This window comes from Talpa occidentalis, unplaced genomic scaffold (genome assembly GCF_014898055.3).
Source record: "Talpa occidentalis isolate TD23 unplaced genomic scaffold, MPIMG_talOcc4v2.1 talOcc4.8, whole genome shotgun sequence".
NCBI classification, from domain to species: Eukaryota; Metazoa; Chordata; class Mammalia; order Eulipotyphla; family Talpidae; genus Talpa; species Talpa occidentalis.
Genome location: NW_023605194.1, coordinates 30,863,304 through 30,881,047, shown reverse-complemented (window position 1 = coordinate 30,881,047; position 17,744 = coordinate 30,863,304). Strand labels below are relative to the sequence as shown.

General features: G+C 38.2%; 1 protein-coding gene across 9 annotated transcripts in view; it reads right to left on the bottom strand.

The window, feature by feature from the left end:
• Window positions 1–17,079, bottom strand: part of PTPN20 (protein tyrosine phosphatase non-receptor type 20) — a 47,759-nt gene extending 30,680 nt beyond the window's left edge. For 2 of the 9 annotated variants that reach the window (XM_037496932.2, XM_037496940.2), the window contains exons 1-3: window positions 16,981–17,079; window positions 6,091–6,287; window positions 4,377–4,501 (exon numbers count right to left, since the gene is read on the bottom strand). In XM_037496932.2, coding sequence (XP_037352829.1) covers window positions 4,377–4,410 — 34 coding nt within the window. In that variant the 5' untranslated portion in view covers window positions 4,411–4,501; window positions 6,091–6,287; window positions 16,981–17,079. Of the gene's footprint in view, window positions 1–1,461; window positions 1,505–2,017; window positions 2,141–3,211; window positions 3,248–4,376; window positions 4,502–6,090; window positions 6,288–13,845; window positions 13,871–16,980 lie in introns of those variants that run through there. The other 7 variants (XM_037496942.2, XM_037496934.2, XM_037496935.2 and 4 more) reach the window with 7 other exon arrangements.
• Window positions 17,080–17,744: the final 665 nt, after the last annotated feature.

Here is a 17,744-nt window from a genome sequence, read left to right as displayed (position 1 = left end):
TCTTTATTGATTAACATAATAGAAATCATCCCTAGGAAACTATTGCTGGTTTTATTACAGGACTGTTGCTAATTATTCTGTTAATTTCACTGCACAGTCTATTTTTCTCAAATTTTATTAATTTGTCAGTCATGTACATAACTATATAATTTGGGGGATACAACTTTATACCTCCATATGTGTACATGCTTGAGTCACTGTCCACCAAAACGCCTACGCCAAAGAACTATCCCCTTACCTTCCTATTTCCTCCTTCCTCCCTCCCTAAACGCTCTGGTTAAAGCATTTTTCACAGAATCTAAAAAGTATTTTTGCTTTACTTTATCAGTTTGTTTTCTTTAGTTGTTTATACTTCACAAACGAGCTCTACTGAGTCAAAACAGTTTGTGAATACAGCACAGTTAGTTACAATAAGAACTAAAATACTAAAGTTGTAGGTCATAAGTTATAATAGAAATTATTAATTTATTATCATTTTGTTAAGCTGGCTAAGAGGATAGGTTACAGTTCCAATGCCACAAAGAGCATTCATATTTTACTTCTAATTCAGCAAACTTATTTCAAAATGCATTTCCTAGTGGATGATACATACCCTCTTCCTCAAAATGCTCTTTTTCAACCTTCTTTAACTATCCTCTGATTATCTAATGAGTTGAATAAATTACTTGAGACAAGTCCTTTCTATATATGTGTGTGAATTTCCCTCTAATATAATACAGTTAAATGAACTCACACTTAAATGCAGAGTGATTTTTCAAGCATAATTTTTAAGCTACAAAGAGGATTGTGTCTACTTGTAAATAATGCATTGGATCATTTTGTCATATATTACACTTTCAAGATTTGATTCAAGTAAATGGAGAACCCTCATGTTCATTACACTGTGCTTCTCTAAAGGAATGCAGGGCTCTGTTAACTTTTTTTTAAACTAAAACAAAACCTTGCTAGATGAATAGATCCACTTTTCTTTTTTGCCTATGTCAGACAGTTTCCTCTCATAATTTATACAATAAAATGGTATTTATTGTCATAACGAGATCTTATTGTTTAGTTAGATTTTACATGAAATAGTCTAGCAACCTCTCAAGAGGCTGTCTTATATAATTCTATCATAACTGCATGGGTTTGTATTAGACAATAATAACTTCATTACTGAACAGCATAGGACTTTAACAAGTGAAATTGTTAGGGGGAAAGGATGTCCTGAGTTAATCCCATACAGGTTTTGTGGACCCCACCCCCACTCCAGACTAAAGCCATCAAGACATTGGGAAAGACAAATCCCATCACCACCAAAGTGAGGGTGGCTGGGACCTGAGGGTGGAGTTGGACAGCCAGTGAGATAATTTGATGCTATTCTCATTCCAGAGCACATTCCTTGATATGTGACCTGTTTTAATCATCCTCCCCTGGAAGCTTTGGGAACTTTCCCCTGTGTTTAGAAATTCCAAAATAATGTACCTTGATGTGATGTTTCTTTTTCCTTTCATTTTAAAAAACAAACACGTGGGCCTTGGGGGGCTCGCTATCGCTCGCCTCCTGACTACACAGCTCCTGGCTTGCAGCCAGCTCTCAGAGCGCCATTTTGGAATTCCTGATTGGCGGATCAGGTAGGACTCATTTAAAACTTTGTCTCCTACTTTTCTCCCTGAGCTGTACATTTCCTCATTTCCCCTTCCCTTGTAAATAAACCTTTTATTAACCTTTTAGGTGTGCCTGCAGTAAAGCATTGATAAGTCCTTTTAAGTGCGCGGGTGAGGACCCACAGTCAGGCACCCCGTTTTGTATCGGGGTTGCTCTACAACAAAACCAGAGTCTCCCTGTAATCCTTGATCTGCTTCCTCAGTCTGAAACACCTCAGAGTGCTGGGGTCCTTTCCCAATAGCTCTGGAAATATTTTCACACTGGTGTATTATCTACTGTTAGGTTCTCTTCTCCAGAATGAATATATCTACTTTCCAATTCCACTCCTTTAATTCCTTACTTATTCTACAATGAAAATAAATATGACACTTACTTCATGTCTGAGAAACCCTTTATTCTGGCTTCCAGTGAGATAATTTGATGCTATTCTCATTCCAGAGCACATTCCTTGATATGTGACCTGTTTTAATCATCCTCCCCTGGAAGCTTTGGGAACTTTCCCCTGTGTTTAGAAATTCCAAAATAATGTACCTTGATGTGATGTTTCTTTTTCCTTTCATTTTATTGCATACTTGAACTCACTCTCAATCTACAAACTCATGTCCTTCAGCTTTTCTTTAATAATTAGCCCCTCAATCTTCATTTTCTCCCTGGATTCCTAGTAAATGCAGGTTGTCTTGTACTCATTCTTTAACCATCTGTTTTTTTTCTATTTCTTTATCATTTTGTTCTAGTTTCTGAAAGACATATCCAACTTTATCTTCAACTCTGAATATTTTTTTTCTGCTAACACTTGACAAATATTTAAGAGTTCTTTTTTGTTTGTTGAATAGTTCTTGTATTAAACATCCTGCTCATGTTTCTCCATATATAAATTTTCCATAAATCCAAATTGTTAATCTGTCATTTCTTAAAGGATGACAGTATAGAAACTGCAGATTAATAGTGCCCCTTTTATTCTCTGATTTCTTCCAGTAAGAGCAGCTCTAAGATATTATCAACAAACATCGATTAAACATCTAAATAACATACTACTAATCTTGCTTAAGCAAAGAAAAAAATACTCAACTTTAATCCTCAAGGAATTTGCACTTCAATAGGGAAATATGTAAATAACTTTAATATGCCACAACAAGAAAGTCCTCTAATAAGAATATTAATAAAGCCTTATGGAGTTCAGAAAAGCAAATACAAATTCCGGCTGGAATTCTAAGAAAACTACATACCTCTTTAATAAATGATTTTGGGATTAATTAATTTGAAGTAACTTGGTTCTTGTTTTTTCTATCTGTATCTTTTTTTTTACTTTAAATTCATGTATATATTTAACTTTTCAATTTTGCAAAGCATTTTGCTTCTTTGAGAAGAGAGCATTCACTAGGTGGCAATAAAGAACAAAACTATGAATTTCTATAACATAATGTAGTAGTGCTTGGATAAGAAAAATATAGATTCTCAGAATCTCTGCCAATAAAATATAAGAATTGCTTTGTTCCTTAAGAAAACCCACCCAGTTTGGCCATTTGCATATTAATTTGCAAATGTCTTATGTAAATAGGTGTCTCACCTATCTTTCTGTGTGCTCTTTGTCCTTTTCATGAAACTAAAATAAAAACATGGAGTATTTAGAATAAAGAAAAGCTAAGTCAAACTGCATTTTAAAATATTCCAAGAATTTTTATAATGTCAACAGATTCTTAAATAGAAGGTTTTAGAAGGTAATTAACTGATAGAACTGTTAATGTAGTTAACTGCTCAAAAAGCAAAAATTTCAAACAGATTTTTTTTTAAAATCAAGCTAACACATAGGGAAATCAATAATCCTGAACAATAATCAGAGAAACGTAAATTAAGCTAAACTCAAAGCATCATTCTATAACAACCAGATTAGCAACATTTCTTCTTGCTGTAAAAATACCATATAATGGTACAGTTACAGTATAACTGGTATACTTCTGGGAACAAGATTAACCTCTTTTGGAAGATAATATGGCAATAAGCACCCAAAACCAAAAATCTATAAGCATTAAAACATTATCAATACTAATGTCTATAATGGAAGAGAAAAAAACTAGAAATAGCCTATGTGTTATGGATAAGTAATACCACAATGAGAAAGTTGCTTCGAGTCTTTCAAAGTGCAAAAATGGAACCAGACGGATAGACTCGTGGAGTCAGCTGCAGGGCAGAGAAGAAGCCAGGTAAGGACTACTCTACGCAGAACTCTGGCATAAACCTCTAGGAGAGGGAGCACCACTGATGGCAAAGGAAGGCTACAAGAGGGAACAAAAGTTGAGCTGAACGTGGAAGGAATGAGGAAAGGTATAAAAGAAATGATCAAAAGTGAGGTATGAAGCAAGATGATGACATTATGATCTGGTTGGAGGACAGCTGACATGTAATTAAAACAGTGCATTAATATAAGTTACCAAAAGATATCTTTGCATTTTTGTATTTTTACATATCTTCCAAATTTTCTGTAATAAATATATATTACATTGATATGGGGAAAAATGTTATTTGAAAAGAGTAAAATGTATCACAAGCGTCTACTCCTTACTACTCTAAGTGTTCTGCAGAACCTTGGGTTCTACCATAGACCAGTAAATCAGAGAATCTTTAAGTTAACAACCACCCAAGTGGTTCCCACATATTTTACAGTACAAGAAGCATTGCTCTGGATCCTCCTTCTCCCGACAACCCCCAAAGTGTGCAAAAATAATAGAACCTACCAGACCCTGCTACGGTTTTCCTGAATGAAGACATGTTATACCCATTCCCAGATGAGAAGGGTAAAAGGCTTCTGCAGGTACTGAGTCTGTGTTCTGAGAGTTGGGCAGAAGGTCTAGTGGTAATTCTGGAATGAGTGCATAATTGTTATTTACCTGGTCAACCAATGAAAAGGAATTTCTATTAGATATCTTCAGTTTTCACACTGTTGACATATTATCACTGATTCATTCAGTCACTGTCACTGAGTTACTTAATTCTTTTAATGCTCACACATAAGCTGAATTAGATGCTGGGGATTCAATACTGAATAGATAAGAATTAACCACAGAGCTTATCTTCAAGAAGTTCATGCTCAATCCATTAAAAAAAGTCCTGACACATCAAATAAGCATTTTTTCTTTTCTAATCTTTGCCATAATAGGTCTATAAGCTCATGTTATATTGCTCCCATTGGTTTAAATCTAAAGTATTTTTTGTCTGGTGACCTTTCTATTAGCTATATGTATAGGAGTGGAATTACTATAATAAATCTAAAAGTTAATATTTTGGCACATATATACTTTACAACTTTGAGATACAGGATGTTAAGAAAGAATATTTAAAACATGAATGTGAGGCAAAAAAGGAGGTGGCATGTCCTTTCAGTGCTATATGAGGCTGATGTTTAGCAGGCCTTCTCAAGGATTATTATTGTGTACAGAAGTTCTATATTCAATTCATTGCTTATTGTTGATTAAAAGTACTAAACTTAGTGAAATTACATGTTCACCTACAGATTTCTGTCCAGTAGGAATACAAATAATTTCTGTCTGACAGAAAAACAATACCCCAGGGCCTCCCCGGTGGCGCAGCGGTTGAGCGCTGGCTTGCGAAGCTGCCTGCAGCCTCTGCAGCACCGGTTCGATCCCCGGCTGCTCCCAGGCCATCGGAGGAGGGTCCCGCATGGCGCGCAGACCTCTCCTGCCACCCGCTGCTCCCCTCAGCAGTGTGCTTTGGTCCTTCTGCCTGCTCTGCTCCCCGCTCTGGCTCTGGTGAATTCTCTCACCCTCCCGTGCTTCTGACTGTACCCTGTGCTTGTATAAATAAATAAATCTTTAAAAAATAATAATAATAATACCCCAAATTATCATTTTTTTTGCCCTGAAAACATGGTCCACATTTTTTAAATCAAATATAACATTCCTACTCAAACATTCTTACAAAATACCTATTAAAAAACTTAGACCCTCAAAATACCTATTAAAAAACTCAACTACCTTTGCTACCAACCTGGCGCCTTCATTGAATAAAGTATTTAAACATGGTTTAATTTCTAATTTTAATGAGTCATGTTTTGAAATTTTTTGAAAAGTCTACTTTGACAAGAAAAAAAGGACAGCAGTGGCCTTATATCTGGTATGAGATAAAAGATTTAAGAGATGAGCATCCCCAAAGAACACTTGAGAAATTAAATGCCTCATTGTAAAGCAAAACTACTAAGAATGATACCCAAGCTTCTGCCTCTCTAAATATGATTGGAAGATTTTTTAGTGGTACAATCTTAATTAAAGACAAAATTAATTTTCTTTAGAAATTTTGTCAGATAATTTTAAGATACTCCTAGAAAGCTAAAGATATTCTTACTTATTTAAATGCCCACATCTGAATATAGCACAGGTTGCATTCCACCAATTAAACATAAGACAACAGTGAGTGTATGTCCCCCAAACTTACCTTCTTTATATAAACACACACATACATTAATAAGATCTCTCTAGCACACAGATGAGTAGACTGAAATCCAAATTAATCGATACCACAGTCAGCAGTTTCAAATCTTCCATAAAAGTCAGCAGTACTTCCAGAGCAAACAGCTTTGATCAGAAATGCATACCCACTTCTGGTGTTAGTGCAGTGAGTTTGAGATAATCCTATAGAAACATAAGAATCAAACCAGATGAATTTCTCCTCTCTGACATTTTACCATATTTTAGAACAAACAAACAAAATAATATCAATATTAAGCTGATTAACATTTAACTCAATGTTTGAGTTGCAGCTACTGTAGCAAATCAGTAATAGTGGAAGATTAGACAATTCACATCAATAAATGTGTACAGAAGGCCAGACAGCTGTCTATAAACTTTTTCAAAATAAATTATGTAATAAATACAGAATCTTTATTTATTATAAAGTAAAAGTTGTCAGGAAATAAAGTGAAAACTTCCACCACATTACCTACCTCCGCCAGGATTGGCTAAGTCCTCCTCCCATTATACTTACTGATTTTTATAATGATTGCTGGACTTATCTCCCCAAGTTGGATTATCGGCATCTTGAAGCAGAACTATAAACTTTTCATTTTTACATCTTCTAGACACTCAGATATGTCTAATGGGTTAATTAGTGAAAAATGTTTATGTATAATGAGGAAATCTGCATAATCATGTCAAGAACTCTGGGAAGTCATGAAAGTCAAATTCTTATAATAAAGTGTCCCTTCAATTCCTGAAGAAGGTGTTGTATTAAGGGAATTAACCTTGAGAAAGAGGATACCTAAAAAAAGTATTATTTGCTTTAGGACATAGTAATGAGGAGAGAGGGAAAAAAGCTCCAGTATGGTGCAAAGTGGTTCCATCTGATCATAAGAGGAAGAAAACATAAGAGGTTTGCCCAGCAGCAAAAGCAGGATATTTTTCTTAGGGTTACAGTGACACAGAAGAGCCAATGAATACTATACATATTCTTAGAGCATTATTTTCAGTCTATCTCAAAATCTCTCAAAACTAAAACAGACATTAGCAAAAACTATTTCTTTATAGGACTTCATAGTGGTGCAAAGTGCCAAAATACAGAATTTGAAAAGACATGCTGAGCATGTCATCCTGGCAATGCTGACCTCTAGGGCTGAATCCACTTCCAATCCCTTTGAATGTTCCATTAAGCTCCACTCTCTAAGACTTATAGTGGCCTGACAGAAAGAGAGTGAAATAAACCCTATAGATCAATACTCACCAAGAGAAAAACAAAAATCAAATAAAGAGGAACAAAGGAAAATTCAGACTTCTTAGTTGAAGTGATTCAAGTCAGAAGACAACAGTTAACATTTTTATGTTTTTAAAGATTTATTTATTATGCATACAAGAGCTGGGGTACAGGCCACAGGTGTGGGGGGGATGAAAGGATTCACCAGAGACAGAGTGGGGAACGGACTAGGTAGATCAACCGAAGTACACTGCTGAGGGGAGCAGCGGGCTAGTCAGCAGAGGTCTGCTGCGCCATGTGGGTTGCTCCCTGGCCAGCCAGGAATCAAACTCGTGCTGCAGACGCTGCTGACAGCTTTACAGGCTGCACCACCAGGGAGACCCCAACAGTTAACATTTTTAAAGTGCTGAAAGATAACAACTATCATCCCAGAATTTGATTTCCAGCAATAATATCCTTCAATTATGAGATCAAAATAAAAAATCAAAAAAGAAAAACAGAATTTAGGGCCAGCACACCTGAACTGAAATAAATGTGAAGGAAGTTCTTCAAGAAAAGATATACACATGGAAATTTAACTCTACCTCAAAAATGTGACAAATCCTCAGAAATGATAAAAATACAATTTTTTTTTCTTGTGTTTAATCTCTTGAACGATAGAAGTTCCAACATGCAAAGTGCTAGGAAGTCATCATTCATATCCTCACAACAAAAAAAAGGAGCTGAAGAAACTAAAAACCATTTAGTTCTTAGATCATTTAGAGAACTGCGTTTTAGGAGCAAATCACCACTTGAGAGTCTGAAGAGACAGAAAAATATGAAGAATCATAGCTAAGACTGACTGACTTACAGTAGAAGGTACCAGAGCCAAAAAGTAGTAGAAACACTTAAACAATGACTTTTACAAAGTGCTGGAGGCTGAGTGTGGACTGCTTTGAGAATAAAAATCCTTGAAGAAAAGGTGATAAAAAGGTATAAACTTCCAATTATAAAACAAATATTGGGGATATAATTTACAGCATAGTGATTATAGTTGACAATACGGTGTATATATATAACGATATATACATAACAATGCAGTACCAAATAAATTGTGTATTTCAAAGTTGCTAAAATGAAAGATATGAAATTAACAACTAAGCTCCCACCTCAGGAAATTAGTGAAAAAGTAGCAACATAAATATAAAGCAGGCAAATAAAAGAAACAATAAGAATTAGGGCAGAAATAAATGAAATGGACAACAGAAAATCAATAGACAAAAGCAATGAAATCAAAGCTGGTTCTTGATAAAGATAAACAAAATCAATAAACTAATGGCTAGAGTCAACCAAGGAAAAAAGTGAGAAGATACACATTACTAATGTTGGAAGTGAGTGTATGGTGATCAAGAAAAACCATGTTATCATAACAGCATATGCAAAAAAAAGCATTTGGCAAATTCCAAATTCCTTTCACAACAAAAACTCTCAAAAACCTAACGCTACAGGAGGGGAATTTCCCCAAGTTGATAAAGAAAATCTACCAAAAAATTCTAAGGTAACATAATAGTGTGAAAGTAGATGCTTTCTTTTAAGATGGAAAATAAGCAAGAATGTCCTCTTTCACCCCTCTACAACACTGACGGAAGAAGGTAAAGGTCTAAATAAATGGAGATAATATTACATGTTCCTGGATAGAAAAACTCAGTATTATTAATACCTCATTCTTCCCAATGTGATTTCTAGATTTCATGTAATTCCAATAAAATTCCAGTAAGCCATTCTGTGGTTCTCAACAAAGTTATTCTGAAGTGGAAAGGGCAAAAGACCCAAAATAGGCAACACAATACTGAAGAACAAAGTTGGAACACTGACACAACAGGATTTCAAAATTTACTATAAAGCTACAGTAATCAAGACAGCAGGGTACTAGAAAAATAACAAATAGCTCAAAGGAAAAGAATAGAGGCCAGAAAGACCCATACAAATACATTCAACTGACTTTTAATGGAGCAAAGTTAATTCACTGGAGAAAGAATAATCTTATTGACAAATGGCATTCAAACAATCGAATCTATATATAAACAGAGAATCTTGACAGACTTTATACTTTTCAAAAAGTTAGTCAAATGGATCACAAGCTAAAATATAAAACACAAAACTATAAACATTCTAAATGATAACTGTGGTGGTGCCCAAGGCTACCATAAGTTGGTACACCAAAGGGAAGAAATTCAATGTTGTACAAAAATGAAGAATAATGTAAAATATGTATTTATAAGATAAAAAACAAAAACAAAAAAGAGTACCACAAGTTGATAGTGTCAAATAAATGAATACTCAAAGCTGGACAATAAGAAAACAAATCAGTTTAATCATGGGCAAAAGCTCTAAACTGACACTTCACCAAAGAATATACACAAATAGCAAGTAAACACGTGAAAAGATGCCTTACATCACCCATCATTAGAGCACTGTAGAATGATGAAAATCCAAAGACTAGCAATATCAAATGCTGATAAGGATGTGAACTCAGGAACACAAAATGGTACAGCCACTCTGGAAGAGGTTTAGCAAATTCTGACACTTAAACAAAGTACTGACATGATGCAGCAAATGTTTTCCTAGGTACATTCCAACTGAAACTTATGTCCACACAAAAACCTGCATTCCAATGCTTGGTCAAAAGCTGAGGGAGAATGGGAACTGAAAGCAAACAAGATATATTGCAATAGATAAGTGGATAAACAAACTGGTATGTCTATACAATAGAATATTATTCAATTATAAAAAAGGAATTTTATCAAATAGATATGGAGGAAACTGAAATAAATACTGCTAAGGGAAAGAAGTGAACCAGAAAAGGCTGCATACTGAATGAGTAAAACTATAAAAAACAAATTTTTTATCAGATTGAGACGGATTTTATAAACATCTCCCAGTGTGAGGCTTGACTTTATTCTCTTAACAACATATTTCACAGAACAGAAGATTTTAATTTTAACAAAGTTCAACTTACAAATTTTTTTCTTTCATGGATCATCCTTTTGGTGTTGAATCTAAAACTCACTGCCAACCAGTCACCTAGATTTTCTCCTATATGATTGCTGTGGGTGAACTGTGTTCCCTAAAAAGATATTTTTAAGTCCTAACCCCAATTACCTGTGATGTGAATTTACTTGGAAATAGGCTCTCTGCAGATGCCATCAAGTTAAAATGGGGTGCTAAACCAAAGACTAGTGCCCTGGTAAAGACAAGGGAAATTTGGACACAGACCCAGAGAAAGAAAACTATGTGACAAGAGGGGCAAAAGCAGGAACGTTCTATCTACAAGCCAGGGAACATCAAGGATTCCTGGTCATCGCCAAGTTAAGTAGAAGCAAGGAAGGATCCTCTGTCCAGCCTTCAAAGAGGGCATTGCCTTGCTCATACCTTAATTTCAAAATTTTGCCTCTAGAACTATTAAAGAATACATTTCTGTTTTGTAAGCCATCCAGTATATCCATCATAGTACATACCTTTGCTATGCCAACCCTGAGAAACTAATACATATTTTGGTACCAGAAGTACTGCTGCAATAAATACCTTTTAAAAGTGTGGAAGTGCATTTGGAATTATGTAATGGGTACAGACTGGAAGAGTTTTGAGGTACATGACAGAAAAAGCTTAGATTGGGCCTCCCCAGTGGTGCAGCGGGTTGAGCGCCGTGCTGTGAAGCTGTCTGCAGCCTCTGCAGCACGGGTTCGATTCCCGGCTGGTCAGGGAGAAACCCATATGGTGCAGCAGACCTCTCCTGCCCCACCTGCTGCTCCCCTCAGCAGTGTCTTCGGTCCATCTGCCTGTTCTGCTCCCCGCTCTGTCTCTGGTGAATTCTCTCACCCTCCAGCGCCTCTGACTGTGTCCCAGTTCTTGTATAAATGAATAAATCTTAAAAAAAAAAAAAAAAAGAAAAAAGCAAAGAAAAAAGCTTAGATTGCCTTCAAAAGACTGTTGGTAGAAATAGGGTGTTAAAGGTGATTCTAGTGAAAGGTCAGAAAGAAAAGCAAGCAGGGAATATCAATGAGGAAAAAAAGGTTGCTAGAAATATAGAACTTCAAAGGTTCTGGGGAGGCATTAAAAGAAATAAAAATATTACGGACACTGGAAGAAAAGTGATTCTTGTTACAAAGTAACAGAAGCTTGGCTGAATTATACTCTGTTGGGTGGAAAGGCTCACTCTACTCATACATAGTACCCTGCTTTCTTTCTCTTCACAGTACTTTTCATTATCTTAGTTTGCTTATATATAAATTCTGTGTCTAATGGTGCATATACACAATGGAATACTACTTACTCAATGATCAAAAAAGATAAACTCATGCCATTTGCAGCAACATGGATGGAACTGGAAAGGATTATGCTCAGTGAAATGAGTCAAAAAGAAAAAAAAATCAGATGGTTTCACGTATAGGAGAAATATAGGGAAACCAAACAAAGGTTCAGAGAAAAAAAAAGACAAAACTAGCAGGAAAATTATAGATCTGAGACATATAGCAGGGGAGAGTGAGGGAGGGAGTCAAAACAGGGGAGGAAAGAGCACAAGGGACTATGGCGACGGTTCACAGAGGAGATGGTGATGGAAGATTTATGGGGATTACACCCGAGGGAGAAATCAAATATTGTGCAATGTAAGATGCACACTGTACAAGATGTAAGAAAATAAATAAATAAATTTCACATCTAAAATCTGCTCACATGTATACTGTCTACCTCCCTCAAATATAAGCAGCATGATGCTTGTGCTTGGTCTACCCCTTTCACCATTCTCTCAACTCAGCATCAGTAAGAATGATACAAAGTAGAATTCAATATATATTTAATGAACGGCAAGAAGCAGAAGAAAGGAAGCAGATATAAATGAATCTATGGCAGCGAGAAACCCTCCATACAGACCAGCAGTCTACAGAGGGACAACCAGCTGGTATAGATGAACTGAAGATGAACTGAAACCATCAAGAAGCTACATGGTGTGATAAAGTGATTGCCAGGCTCAGCGACGTTAGAATCATTTGGTTAGCTTTGCAAACTCCTGATTCTAGATCACACCAAACCAATGAAATCAGAATCTGAGAATGGGACCCATGTACTGATCATTAGAGGTTGAGAGCCACCAAAGAAATATCAATAGAATCTAGACTTTGGAGCTGTCAACACCTGAGTGTAAATCTTGGGCAAGTTACTAACCTCTTTCAGTCCCCAAGTTCTCATCTATAAAACAGAAATAACAGATACCTCCCAGAGTTGCTGTAAGAATGAGATTAAATATAAATCTCTCAGTAAATGTTAATTTTCTTCTGCAGGGCAAACTTGATGAAATCTTCATTGCTAAGTGTGAGAAATGCTAATTCAATCCGCAATTCATATCTTTCATTGTTACCTGATTAGAGTGAACATTTCATGGAGGAAGTTCAGAAACGCCAATTTTTTTTTTTCACTTTCCTGATGATAAGATGCTGCCTAAAGCGATGTCTATTTTAAATCTAGGAACAACTAAACTATGGAGGAAAATCTAGTTGATTATTTATGATTCTCAAACCTGGTGGCAGAATACAGTCACCTAAGAAGCTTTTTAAAAATACCAAAAATACCAAATACCAACTGTTCAGACCCTGCCCAAGCCAATTAAATCAGAAATCCTGGGTAGGTCCAGAGCTTCAGTACTTTTTTTGAAAAGCTAACTGCTGATTTTAAAACACAGACTAAAATACCCTGATTTTAACGAATGATATCCCGGGCTCACTGCACATTAAAGTCACTCAGAAACTCTTTTAAAAAGATTGATTTGGGCCTCCTTGGTGGCGGTTGAGCACTGCACTGTGAAGCTGTCCACAGCCTCTCCAGTGCAGGTTCGATCCCAGCCGGCCAGGGAGAAACTCACATGGTGCAGCAGACCTCTCCTGTCTCACCTGTTGCTCCCCTCAGCAGTGTATTTCGTCAGTCTGCCTGTTATGTTCCCCGCTCTGTCTCTGGTGAATCCTCTCACTCTCCCGCACATCTAGCCTGTACCCTGGTTTGTGTATAAATAAATAAATCTTTAAAAAAAAAAAAAAAAAGATTGATTCCAGGACCCTGCCTTGGATTACTGATCAGAATCTATGAACATGGAGCCTGTCATTTTGCAAGGCATCATAAAACTCCCCCTGATGATGCTGATGCAAACACACTGGGACTCACTATTTTAAATCATACATTTATGCACCACGTTGTGTGCCAGCAAAAATCATTTAGCACTTTCAAGGGCCTCCCCTGCCAAGCCTGCCTGGTTGCTTTTAATCAGGAACTGATACAATGCATCACAGTAAATGTCAATCTTACAGATCTTTTTAGAACATTTTCATGTGCAGCCCACTGACCCACACCATTTGCCATCTCTTGTGCCCAGCACCAGCTATGTAGTCCATTGGCCTTTCCAACCAAATTCCACTAATAAGCTGCCAATTTGGGAACGACAAAATAGAATCACTTTATCCACCAAGCCTAACTTACCCTTAAGTAGTATGCAAGGCCAGGACTAGTGAAATGAACCTCACTGGTCTGATGAGTCTAAATGAAATCTGAGTTGCTTTCTTCCCCTGGAAGCCAATTGTCCTGTTTATTTTCCTCAGAGAGATAATAAAAGCAAAGGAAACAAAGGTGGTCCTTGAGCAGAAATAAAGCACTCTGCAAGTTTCAGACTCTACATAGGTACTGTAAAAGACCCTTACAGACTTTAAAGGAGCCAATAAATAAGTACATATCACACCATGCTGGCATTATCAGGCAGGTTAACAGAGGCATTTAAACAACCAGGTAGTGGGCTTCCCTGGTGGTGCAAGGGGTTAAGCACCGCACTATGAAGCAATTAGAAGCCTCTGCAGCATGAGTATAATCCCCGGCCCACCAGGGAGCAACCCACATGGCACGGCAGACCTCTGCTGTCTTGCCCACTGCTCCCCTCAGCAGTATATCTCAGTCAATCTGCCTGTTCTGTTCCCCACTGTCTCTGGTGAATCCCCTCCCCCCCTGCATCTTTGGCCTGTACCCCAGTTCTTATATGCATAAATAAGTAAATTTAAAAAAAATAAAAAATAAGCAACCAGGTACTATTTTAAGCATATTATATATATTAATTCATGTGATCCTCACAATAACCATATTAGACAGGAACCATTATTACTATTCCCACTTCAAGGGTAAAGATATGAAGACACATAGAGGTTAAATGACTTGCCTAAAGTCATAGAGCTATTAAGTGGCAGTTTTTTAACCCAGGAAAAGTGCTCTAGACTATTACCTTAACTATTACAGTGGTGATTACAGCCAAGCAGTCCTCTTAAAAATATTTATATCTGCAGCAGAAACTGACGATCATACTATGTATGTTTTGGGCAAGTTACTAAACCTGTCTAAGCCTATTTTTTGCATCTTAAATACAGTACTAACCTCATAGAGTTGAAATGAGGATTTAAAAGTTTTTGTATATGATGTGATTTGAACTTGGCACTTTTAAGAGCTATCAGTAACATCAGCAATTATCATCACTTATGATATTATAGCCCAAGTGGTCAGGGAGAAATGACAACATATTACTGAAAATTTCAGATCCCCTGATCCTAGATATATAGATTCTGCAGATTCCCAGTACATCAGGTCCAATAAGAAATGCAATAAAAAATATTTTCATAAAAACTACCATAGTGGCAACCCCCAGTCCATTCAATGCAAGACCATCAATTAGTCTGACAATGGGAAGCTCTATTTGCTATAGTTTTAGCAAACATTCTCAATTATTAATTATATAAATATAAACACCAATGGATGCTGGTTTGACTGCAGCAAATACCACAGGTTTAAATGCCTCAGCCCTCCTCAGTCACATTTGTATAAACAAAAGAAAAACAAAATGAGAACTCATACAAAAGTAGGTAACACTCAAAACACCCTTTCAAAATTGAAGATTTCATTAGAAAACCACTCAACCCTACTGGTGGATCTCACTTCAAATGCGTAACTACATAGCTCAAATTCAACACTACTTGGCAATCTAGTTCCATTTCCCTAGGTAGTTCACTTTTCCTCTCCAGAAGGACTATGCTGTATGTCTCGCCTCCAAGTTCCAATATTTCTTCTCTCCTCCCCTACTGCCCTTAATTCTCAGCCAAAGATTACCTTCACAAAGGGTCTCTTTACCATGTATCTACTACTGCACCTGTTGTCTCACCTTCCCTTCTAGTTTACAATGGAATGTGTGGCCCTCTCTCTCCATTTCAAAGCTAACCACCACCTGCTCTGGGGACACTCTTCCTCTCAGGTATACAGGACTTCCCCTTGCAATGTTCCACTCTCTCAGGTGGATAAGTTCTCCTTTACTGGAATATAAACAACTTCTTCTTTGTCCACAACAACAAAAAATTCTGCTAGGCCTTAAAACCCCTCTTGCCTAAAGTTGTTGTCAAAATGATTAAAATCCTCATAATTGCTAAATCCATCTTAATTCACTGTGGTTAACAACTACCTTCCCTTTTCTGGCTTCAGTCCTTTAGTTTAAGTACTATCTTAATGGTTCTATCATGATGGTTCTAAAGACCAACTCTAACACTGAGCTCCCCCAGGATTTCAGACTTAAATAGGTCATTACCTATTTGACATCTCAGCTTGAAAATCTACTAGGTGACTTGTATTATGTATATTTTACCACTATTAAAAAATAAACCTACCAAGTGACTGAGAGATGGAGACAGCAATGGAGAGATGCATAGATATGTAAAACAACAACAACAACAAGCATATATAACTTGATGGCAGGACCCAAGTGGTGTGTATGTGGAGTTCACTGTAGAACTCTTTCCAACTATGCTACCCACATGTTTTTTGTTGGAAAATACCTCCTACGCATCTCAAACATAACATACTTAGAAACATAATTACTGATTCTATTTTCCTAAAATGAAACCTGCCCCCTACCTAATGTTTTCCCCATGGCATTAAGGAGCAAGGTAAAAACAGAAAACCGAGGACTGGGCCTTGGCTGGCTATCTCCCACTTGGAATATAACTCCATGAAAGCTGGGACCTTGCTCATCTTGTTTACCCATATCCCCAGTTTCTAGAATAGTGCCTGACACACAGGAGGTGTTCAAAAATAGCTGTTAATTGCTTAATTAATGCTATTTCTCCCTAGGTCCCACAAGCTCCACTGGTCCTTCAGTGAGAATGGAGTTCTTGGCCTCGAAACAACCCGGGTCCAGGCCAGCAAATACGGTGACTTATTACCCGATTATGGCTTTTTACCACTCATATTAGATCCATGTTCCTCAAGGAAAGTTCAAGGACTTTCTTTACCACAAAATTAAAAGTGTTTCCGGTCCCCAAACCTGTCACACAAGGGAACCACAGCATGTTACAGGCCAGCCAGGCATCACACTGCCCACAATGAGTCTCCCCCCAGGCTTCAGGGGTCTGCGGCTGCCCTCTGGCCCAGGGCCTGCTTGAATCCTCCCACTTGGGCCCAGCCTGCCTGGTGTCCACTCTTGGGCCCTGCGCATCAATGGCATCTTCCCTTGGGGAGGCCTCTCTCACCACAGAGCAGTGACCTCCCTTTCCCCATCCCCGTCCCACCTGGCTCCCAGCCATCTTTCCTCACCTGAACCAGTGCAGAGCCCCAAGGCCCCAACTGCCCAGGCCCGCCCCAGCCCACCTTGCCAGTTGGGTTCGCGTGGGGGCCTGCCACTCCCTGCTGGTCCCAGCCGGTGCTGCTGGGTCCCTGCTGTCCAATCCCGATGGTGCCTGCAAGCCTGCGCACTGGAGCCGGGACGCACACTGCCACCGCCATAGGCAAGCCCGGCGAGAGTAAGCATGACCCCCGCCCCCCCTGCTGGTCCTAGCTGGTATTGCAGCGTCCGCCGCACGCCCAGTGACAGGTTTGCGTGGCACCTGGTCCGTGGCGCTGGGCTTGCCTGTCTCTGGGGCCGCGCTCATAATGCCATTACTTTTCTGAGCCATGGCCACCTCTTGAAACTGTGGACCGTGATCTGTAGGGGCAGTTGCCTTGTTCACACCTGCCCCTAAGCCCCCTACTGAGTCACAGCAGAACATGGCCTTGGAGAGGGGCAGGGGAGGGACTCATGGGGGACAGGTTGCTACCAGGTTGAAACAGTCTCAGCCAGGGTAATCAGTACAGAGGGTATCCACGCTACGGACATCGCCTTAATGCATGAAGCCTGAATGTTTCTCTCTTGGTGAGCACAGTTCTCTCCATTTTGTTCTGGCGAGCTAGATCCCTTTAAGTCGTGATGACACCTGACTCCCAGACCACAGCCTTCAGTACTGGTCTAAGGAGAGCGCCCTCTCCATGAACTGAACTGGGGTTGAACAAAAACGTCCTCTCTGTCCAGGCTTGGAGGGGTC